This window comes from Eleutherodactylus coqui, chromosome 8 (genome assembly GCF_035609145.1).
Source record: "Eleutherodactylus coqui strain aEleCoq1 chromosome 8, aEleCoq1.hap1, whole genome shotgun sequence".
Taxonomy (NCBI): domain Eukaryota; kingdom Metazoa; phylum Chordata; class Amphibia; order Anura; family Eleutherodactylidae; genus Eleutherodactylus; species Eleutherodactylus coqui.
Window position 1 is genome coordinate 196,334,804 of NC_089844.1, and position 8,864 is coordinate 196,343,667.

General features: G+C 59.7%; 1 protein-coding gene across 1 annotated transcript; it reads right to left on the reverse strand.

The window, feature by feature from the left end:
• Positions 1-1,240: 1,240 nt before the first annotated feature.
• CD2BP2 (CD2 cytoplasmic tail binding protein 2) lies at positions 1,241-5,943 on the reverse strand. The gene is made up of 7 exons (XM_066577214.1): positions 5,826-5,943; positions 5,685-5,748; positions 4,456-4,591; positions 3,819-3,976; positions 3,207-3,741; positions 3,041-3,135; positions 1,241-1,618 (listed from the first exon to the last, which is right to left on the reverse strand). Exons 2-7 carry the CDS (start codon positions 5,745-5,747, stop codon positions 1,508-1,510), a joined length of 1,098 nt encoding a protein of 365 aa, XP_066433311.1. The 5' UTR covers position 5,748; positions 5,826-5,943; the 3' UTR covers positions 1,241-1,507.
• Positions 5,944-8,864: the final 2,921 nt, after the last annotated feature.

Sequence of the window (8,864 nt, forward strand, 5' to 3'; positions counted from 1 at the left end):
ATTCTACATTTTCTCAGTCACTCCTGTTCAGCCTTTGTTCTGAGGCTCAAGAACACCAAGCCTAAAACTCCCCCATCCCCTCCATTAGGGCTTTAAGGTGCAGCTCCCCACGTCATGTTGTCATCCAGACAAAAACAACAGATGAGTCAGAGACTCTCGCTCAACCAGTTCTTCTTGCCGGTGATGGACTCCCAGGCAGATCCAGACATGCGCCCAGTTGGAGCTCCACAAAATGCGGCGTTTTGATGTAACTTGACGGTCGGATCAGGGCGTCATCCACGGTACCCAAGCTCCCTACACTCTCCCAGGAATCCAGTATCAGACCAGAACCATAGGGTCAATCCACCCCATCAGGAATAGCTGAAGAGCACGAGGACCCCCAACTCTTGTGCTATCAGTAAGTAGTAAAGGCTGCAACTCAAGGGGGTCATTCACATACAGAAGGAAGACACAGGCGTCAGGAAGGTGAGGAACGTGCCAGCCAAGTCACAGCACAGTAAAAAAGGACCCAAATAACAGTCTTAATACAGCGACTATCTCCCATGCTTTACCCTGCTTCATCTATTTCGTAGCATGCACGGGGAGCACACGCACATATAGATCCCCATGCACTGAAAATACAGGCACCTGAATATGCCCCATATACAGTATTTATTGCACCTTCCTGAGCCCGAGGTACATATATGGCGCTGGATCCCCATTGCTGCTGCTCTTCTTTCTACAATTTGGGGTAAGGAGAACGCCGGTCATTCAGGCACAGAGGTCAGGCAGCGATGTCAGATGAGCTCGGCATTCTGTAAGTACTTCTTCTTCTATTATCTCTAGTTGTCGCAGGTGGGAGCCTTTTGCAAAATGAGGTCACACAATCCGAAGCCCCCCTACTCATCAGCCATCACGGTCACTTTACACTGAAGCTTTACCCTCCCAAAAACTAAAAGGGACTAAATAATGAAAGAAAAAAAAAACCCAACAAACAGTCCCAGATGTTATTCCTCCCTCCATACCTTCCAGCTCTGTGAGAAGGTCCTGTTCTCCAGGCATCAGCCCACCCAGGTCTCTCTATGTACCAGTTACAGAGCTCATCCGGAATACGATATACAGCACAACAGAAGCTGGCACAGTGGAACCGACTGGTCATACGGTGACACCTCTGGATGAGGTCATATGGTAGGTGTCCATGTCAGCATGGCTCGGTCGTTGGGTGGCAGGAGATGGCGCCTTCTTAGAAACTGCACCCAGATGAATAAAAGTCCTTTATTACAAACATCTCACACTGCACACGGACAGAAGTTATCGCACCCGGGGCCATTTGTACAATGACAATCACACAAACCTCAGATCCACAGATAGGACATTTCAGTTATGACACCTGGGGAAGGGAGCAACTCTCACTTTAAAAGCATCACGAGATGGGACGATCGTCCTGGGAGTACAGCCGCTATCACACAACCTGTCGCTGCGTCATCCTTAACAGAAGCACATGACAAGGGGCCAACCTGCCCCATTCTCATACGTAGAGATCAAAGTCTAGTCGAAGAGAGTTGTAGAACTGCCCACTGCCACTGTCCACTCGCCGGCAGTACACACCTTCTGCGAAGTAGCCATCGTCCACCCATTCCTGGAATGAAAGCCAACATAATTCCCCATCACACAGAGAATACACTCCTTGACAAAAAGTAATAATGCACTCCAATAGAAATGTCAGATTGCTGCAAGACGCATCCGGCAGTTCTGGCTCAGGCAGATGTGTAAATGGCTACAGTCATGGGATGATTAGACACGGGATCGTGCCACCCCAGGCAGTGAAAGTGCTTCCCCCATCGCCCTATGAAAAGGCTCTCAGACGCTGCTTGGGTGTAGCGGACCTCGTTGGGAGATCGCTGTCCACTAGATGCCTCTACGACGCACTCAGACGTTTTGCCCAGTCAACAGACTTTGACAAGATGCGCATCATTGGAACGAGAGATGCTGGATGATCGTTTTGATCAACTGCCCGCCATCTGGGCCGTTCTGACCAAGCTGTTAAAGGTTGGGACCACTGGTTAAGTATTGGCACACAGACAAGGCTAGCGGGCCTGGACAGATTACCATTAGAGAGGATCTGCTGATCCACCGACAAACATGAAGTCTTATAGTCCACCGTCCTGCCACATGTGGCACCTTCAGTACAGAGCGCTGTCTGTGCTCAGACTAATTCCAGGCACTCAGGAGAAGGAAATTTAGTGTCACAGCGCCATTATGACTCCTGCCATCAACACCCCAACAGCGTTGGCTTTGTGTGCAGTGGTGTCATGAACAATAAACCTAGACTGCTATCAAATTGTCTTTAGTGACAAATCAAGGTTTAGTTTGGGCGCTGACGATGGCTGTGTTAGTGTCTGGAGACCTCGGGGTGAGGGCCTCAATCCTGCCTTTGCTGTGAAGTGGCACACTGCCCCCTGCTGGTGTGATGGTCTACGAACCCATCGCATACGACAGTCTGTCCCCGGGACAATGACAGCTCAGAGATATGTTCAGGACATCCTGCAGCCATGTGTTCCTCTTATGGGGGCTTCCAAGAGGCAGCAGGATAATACTCCGCCGTACACATGAGGGGGTCACAGGAACCTCCACAACATTGTCACACTTCCGGAGCCTGCCCAGTTAGCAGATATCCCATATCGAGCGTTTATGGGACCAGCTTCGGCAGCCTACAAGTGTGCACGGTCTAGAGACCCACTCGCAAAGTCTGTGGGCATACTGAGCCTGTATACCTCCATGCCCGAGCATATCTCATGTATCCAGCCTAGAGGCGGCCCAACGTGGTACTAGTGCAGCGTCTTGAGGACTGGCGTTTGGGAAACACTGTACTAAAGCCTCCATTAAATTGTACAATCTACCCCCAAAATCTACTCTTTTGCTCTATTGTAACCACTTGTATCATTACAATCACACAGAGAATGCATCATCTGATTCTAACAACTTCTTCTAGGTGCATTTGTTTTGTCAATGAGTGTATAGGGGAGGGGGAAGTGCTGAGACAGGACAGGTGGCATCTTACCTGCATCTGGGTGCTGGTGAATGGGCCGTACAGCTCTGCACCCTCCTTATTCTCCCATCTATACTCCCACAGAACGTCATCGTCCGCGTGCACCACTACAACGAGAAGGCAGTGTCAGAGCGCCAGCCACTGCCAGCACTGGGCTCCTCGGCCCAGACCTCCTTACCATCTTTGGTTGCCAGCTTCTCCTCTTCCACCTCATCTGCAAACATGTCAAGGGCGGGCGCAGGTGGTGGCTCCAGAGCACGCAGTTTATATGCCAGCTTCTCATAGGAGTCCTGATACACATCATACACCCCAAGAGCCACCATCTGATCCGCAAGGGAGATGAGCTGATCCAGAGGCTCCAACTTCTCATCTGGACAGACAGTGTCCTCCGGCTGTGGGTCTTCGCCACTCGGCACCTCCGCAGTCCGCGGTGCGTCTGTTCTGTCCTCTGCACTACGCTGTGTCACCTCGGCTGCATCCTTCAGGTCGGAGTTTGGCGGCCCTCTGCGTTGCTTGACCCTCTTGGATTTCTTCTGAGATCCACCCCCTCCCAAGCGCTGGATGCCTTTGGCTACAGTTTCCCCCGGCTGCAACACCTTCAGAATCTCCTCCAAGATGTTTTTCATCTCCATGGGAGCCCTGCCTTCATCCGAGTCCGACTCCTCATCCTCACCAGAGACAGGAGGCGGAGCTTGCCGCTCCTTTATTCGAACCTGAGGGACAAAGCAGCGTCAGTGGTCAGCGGCTGGTATGGTTAGTGGCTGGGATGGTCAGAGCCCAGATCTCTTACCCAATCAATGTTCTCGAGCCAGTGATCTCGGATTTGAGCTTCCTTACGCAAGAAATAGTTTCCCTCTGAGTCGAAGTGTCCCTCCTCCATCTCTTCATTCAGGTTGAAGGGCGTAATCTGCACCCCGCCCTCCGACTCCAGGGTGGCATTCTCCTGCCCTGCACAACCAAAATACAAGTCAGAGACTACAGGAGATCCCCCCCCCCCCATATACATCCTGTGAACCAGCCCAGTAGAATCATAGAATGGTAGAGTTGGAAGGGACCTCCAGGGTCATCGGTTCCAACCCCCTGCTCAGTGCAGGATTCACTAAATCATCCTATATTTGTCCAGCCTTTGTTTGACCACTTCCACTGAAAGAGAACTCCCCACCTCCTGTGGCAACCTGTTCCACTCATTGATCCCCCTCACTATCTAATATCTAATCTGTGTCTCCTCCCTTTCAGTTTCATCCCATTGCTTCTAGTCTTTCCTTGTGCAAATGAGAATAGGGCTGATCCCTCTGCACTGTGACAGCCCTTCAGATATTTGTAGACGGCTATTAAGTCTCCTCTCAGCCTTCTGCAAGCTAAACATTTCCAGATCCTTTACCCGTAGACACAGTAGTCAGCCTCCTCTGCCATCAGGGGGCGCTCACCTTCTACATCCTCTGGTGCCAGCATGTTATACTTGGAGGATTCCCCAGATCCATCCTCTTCCTCGTCTTCCTCATCACTGTCCAGAGAATGCTTTCCCTTAAAGCGGCTGCCGGGACCTCCCACAGTATCGGGAAACTGCGACAAAAAGCCAAGTCCTTGTATAAGTATAAGACAACCCTTCACGACCCACTAGTACCCCCGGCCGGATACGACAAACACAGAGACCACCCCCACCAAGACACAACGAAGTTCTCTATCCCCGGGGTGGAAGCGGACCCCCCCCCCCCAGGGAGAAGCGAGGGATGGAGGGGGGCCGCCCGTCTGTCCCCTCTCCCTGGGACGGAAGCGAAGGGGGGCCGCCCCTCGCTTCCGTCCCCTCTCCCTGGGACGAAGCGAGGGGGGGGGCCGCCCCTCGCTTCCGTCCCCTCTCCCTGGGACGAAGCGAGGGGGGGGCCGCCCCTCGCTTCCGTCCCTTCTCCCTGGGACGAAGCGAGGGGGGGCCGCCCGTCTGTCCCCTCTCCCTGGGACGAAGCGAGGGGGGGCCGCCCGTCTGTCCCCTCTCCCTGGGACGAAGCGAGGGGGGGGGGGCCGCCCCTCGCTTCCGTCCCTTCTCCCTGGGACGAAGCGAGGGGGGGGGCCGCCCCTCGCTTCCGTCCCTTCTCCCTGGGACGAAGCGAGGGGGGGCCGCCCGTCTGTCCCCTCTCCCTGCGACGAAGCGAGGGGGGGGCCGCCCGTCTGTCCCCTCTCCCTGGGACGAAGCGAGGGGGGGGGGCCGCCCGTCTGTCCCCTCTCCCTGGGACGAAGCGAGGGGGGGGGGCCGCCCGTCTGTCCCCTCTCCCTGGGACGAAGCGAGGGGGGGGGGGCCGCCCGTCTGTCCCCTCTCCCTGGGACGAAGCGAGGGGGGGGGCCGCCCGTCTGTCCCCTCTCCCTGGGACGAAGCGAGGGGGGGGGGCCGCCCGTCTGTCCCCTCTCCCTGGGACGAAGCGAGGGGGGGGGCCGCCCGTCTGTCCCCTCTCCCTGGGACGAAGCGAGGGGGGGGGGCCGCCCGTCTGTCCCCTCTCCCTGGGACGAAGCGAGGGGGGGCCGCCCGTCTGTCCCCTCTCCCTGGGACGAAGCGAGGGGGGGGCCGCCCGTCTGTCCCCTCTCCCTGGGATGAAGCGAGGGAATCTGTCTGTCTGTCCCCCCCTGGGATGTGAGATAACCCCCCATGCTAGAAGCCCCTCCTCACCCTTCTCTTGCTTTTCTCCTCTTCTTCAGGAAGATCTTCAAATGTAACTTTTCTCTTCGACATCCTACAGGAAACCGAATACAAAGAGGTGAGAAGTGGCAGCAGAGACCGGGGAGGAGCCTACAGGCGGCCCGCCCTCACCTGCGCGGCGGCTCACACGGCGCTCCACACGGTTGTTTTGACTCATGAAGATGACGTCGGCGCACAGGAGATACGTCACAGCATCACGTGGGCAGACCGCGCTTCTCGCACCGTCATCAGCCCCTCCTACATCTTTCACACCCCGCCCACCAGAGCCCATGTCTTCTCTACAGTTTACGCTTAGGACGCGGCAGCTTCTGTCCACAGGAGGGCGCTCACAGGATCTGCGAGCCTGCCGTACCGGGGGTATATATCCCTATTCAACACCACCTCTACATGCGGACCTGGGACCGCCAGGGGGTGCCGCACGCGGGAGCTGAGGGGCTCCACTGCGACCAGAAAACAACTACAGGTGTAAAATAAAGAAACCGCCGCTCTGCCGTGTGACCCGCAGCTAATCAGCGGCTCTGTCGACGGCACGTCACGGCTGCAGGGACCTCTGGGTTCTGTAAGGGCTGCGGCATCCTCTAGGGTTGGTTGGTGAGGGCTTCGGCGTCCTGCGGGGTCGGTCTGGGATCAGTGAGGGCTACGTTGTCCTGTGGGGGTTGGTGAAGGCTGCAGGGGTCGGTGGCTGCGGTGTCCTGCGGGGGTGTCGGTGAGGACTGCGGCACTTGCGGGGTCAGTGAGGGCTGCGGCGTCCTGCGGGGTCGGTCTGGTGTCAGTGAGGGCTACGGTGTCCTGCGGGGTCGGTCTGGTGTCAGTGAGGGCTGCGGGGTCGGTCTGGTGTCAGTGAGAGCTGCGGGGTCGGTCTGGTGTCAGTGAGGGCTGTGGGGTCGGTCTGGTGTCAGTGAGGGCTGCGGGGTCGGTCTGGTGTCAGTGAGGGCTGCGGCGTCCTGCGGGGTCGGTCTGGTGTCAGTGAGGGCTACGGCGTCCTGCGGGGTCGGTCTGGTGTCAGTGAGGGCTGCGGGGTCGGTCTGGTGTCAGTGAGGGCTGCGGGGTCGGTCTGGTGTCAGTGAGGGCTGCGGGGTCGGTCTGGTGTCAGTGAGGGCTGCGGGGTCGGTCTGGTGTCAGTGAGGGCTGCGGGGTCGGTCTGGTGTCAGTGAGGGCTACGGCGTCCTGCGGGGTCGGTCTGGTGTCAGTGAGGGCTGCGGGGTCCGTCTGGTGTCAGTGAGGGCTACGGCGTCCTGCGGGGTCGGTCTGGTGTCAGTGAGGGCTGCGGCGTCCTGCGGGGTCGGTCTGGTGTCAGTGAGGGCTACGGCGTCCTGCGGGGTCGGTCTGGTGTCAGTGAGGGCTGCGGGGTCGGTCTGGTGTCAGTGAGGGCTGCGGGGTCGGTCTGGTGTCAGTGAGGGCTGCGGGGTCGGTCTGGTGTCAGTGAGGGCTACGGCGTCCTGCGGGGTCGGTCTGGTGTCAGTGAGGGCTGCGGGGTCCGTCTGGTGTCAGTGAGGGCTGCGGCGTCCTGCGGGGTCGGTCTGGTGTCAGTGAGGGCTACGGCGTCCTGCGGGGTCGGTCTGGTGTCAGTGAGGGCTACGGCGTCCTGCGGGGTCGGTCTGGTGTCAGTGAGGGCTGCGGCGTCCTGCCGGGCCGGTCTGGGATCAGTGAGGGCTACGGCGTCCTGCGGGGTCGGTCTGGTGTCAGTGAGGGCTACGGCGTCCTGCGGGGTCGGTCTGGTGTCAGTGAGGGCTACGGCGTCCTGCGGGGTCGGTCTGGTGTCAGTGAGGGCTACGGCGTCCTGCGGGGTCGGTCTGGTGTCAGTGAGGGCTGCGGCGTCCTGCGGGGTCGGTCTGGTGTCAGTGAGGGCTGCGGGGTCCGTCTGGTGTCAGTGAGGGCTACGGCGTCCTGCGGGATCGGTCTGGTGTCAGTGAGGGCTACGGCGTCCTGCGGGGTCGGTCTGGTGTCAGTGAGGGCTACGGCGTCCTGCGGGGTCGGTCTGGTGTCAGTGAGGGCTACGGCGTCCTGTGGGGTCGGTCTGGTGTCAGTGAGGGCTACGGCGTCCTGCGGGGTCGGTCTGGTGTCAGTGAGGGCTGCGGGGTCCTTCTGGTGTCAGTGAGGGCTGTGGCGTCCTGCGGGGTCGGTCTGGTGTCAGTGAGGGCTACGGCGTCCTGCGGGGTCGGTCTGGTGTCAGTGAGGGCTACGGCGTCCTGAGGGGTCGGTCTGGTGTCAGTGAGGGCTACGGCGTCCTGCGGGGTCGGTCTGGTGTCAGTGAGGGCTGCGGGGTCGGTCTGGTGTCAGTGAGGGCTACGGCGTCCTGCGGGTTCGGTCTGGTGTCAGTGAGGGCTACGGCGTCCTGCGGGGTCGGTCTGGTGTCAGTGAGGGCTACGGCGTCCTGCGGGGTCGGTCTGGTGTCAGTGAGGGCTGCGGCGTCCTGCGGGGTCGGTCTGGTGTCAGTGAGGGCTGCGGCGTCCTGCCGGGCCGGTCTGGGATCAGTGAGGGCTGCGGCGTCCTGCCGGGCCGGTCTGGGATCAGTGAGGGCTACGGCGTCCTGCGGGGTCGGTCTGGTGTCAGTGAGGGCTACGGCGTCCTGCGGGGTCGGTCTGGTGTCAGTGAGGGCTGCGGCGTCCTGCGGGGTCGGTCTGGTGTCAGTGAGGGCTGCGGGGTCGGTCTGGTGTCAGTGAGGGCTGCGGGGTCGGTCTGGTGTCAGTGAGGGCTGCGGCGTCCTGCGGGGTCGGTCTGGTGTCAGTGAGGGCTGCGGCGTCCTGCGGGGTCGGTCTGGTGTCAGTGAGGGCTACGGCGTCCTGTGGGGTCGGTCTGGTGTCAGTGAGGGCTGCGGCGTCCTGCCGGGCCGGTCTGGGATCAGTGAGGGCTACGGCGTCCTGCGGGGTCGGTCTGGTGTCAGTGAGGGCTACGGCGTCCTGCGGGGTCGGTCTGGTGTCAGTGAGGGCTACGGCGTCCTGCGGGGTCGGTCTGGTGTCAGTGAGGGCTGCGGCGTCCTGCCGGGCCGGTCTGGGATCAGTGAGGGCTACGGCGTCCTGCGGGGTCGGTCTGGTGTCAGTGAGGGCTACGGCGTCCTGCGGGGTCGGTCTGGTGTCAGTGAGGGCTGCGGCGTCCTGCGGGGTCGGTCTGGTGTCAGTGAGGGCTGCGGCGTCCTGCCGGGCCGGTCTG

Excerpts from the sequence above, each read along its gene's own strand:
- CD2BP2 (XM_066577214.1), bottom strand. The coding sequence starts at position 5,747 with ATGTCGAAGAGAAAAGTTACATTTGAAGATCTTCCTGAAGAAGAGGAG. Across the intron at positions 3,742-3,818 it reads GGCTCGAGAACATTGATTGG|GTTCGAATAAAGGAGCGGCA; the intron begins GTAAGAGATCTG and ends TTTGTCCCTCAG. Across the intron at positions 1,619-3,040 it reads TCACCAGCACCCAGATGCAG|GAATGGGTGGACGATGGCTA; the intron begins GTAAGATGCCAC and ends CTTTCATTCCAG.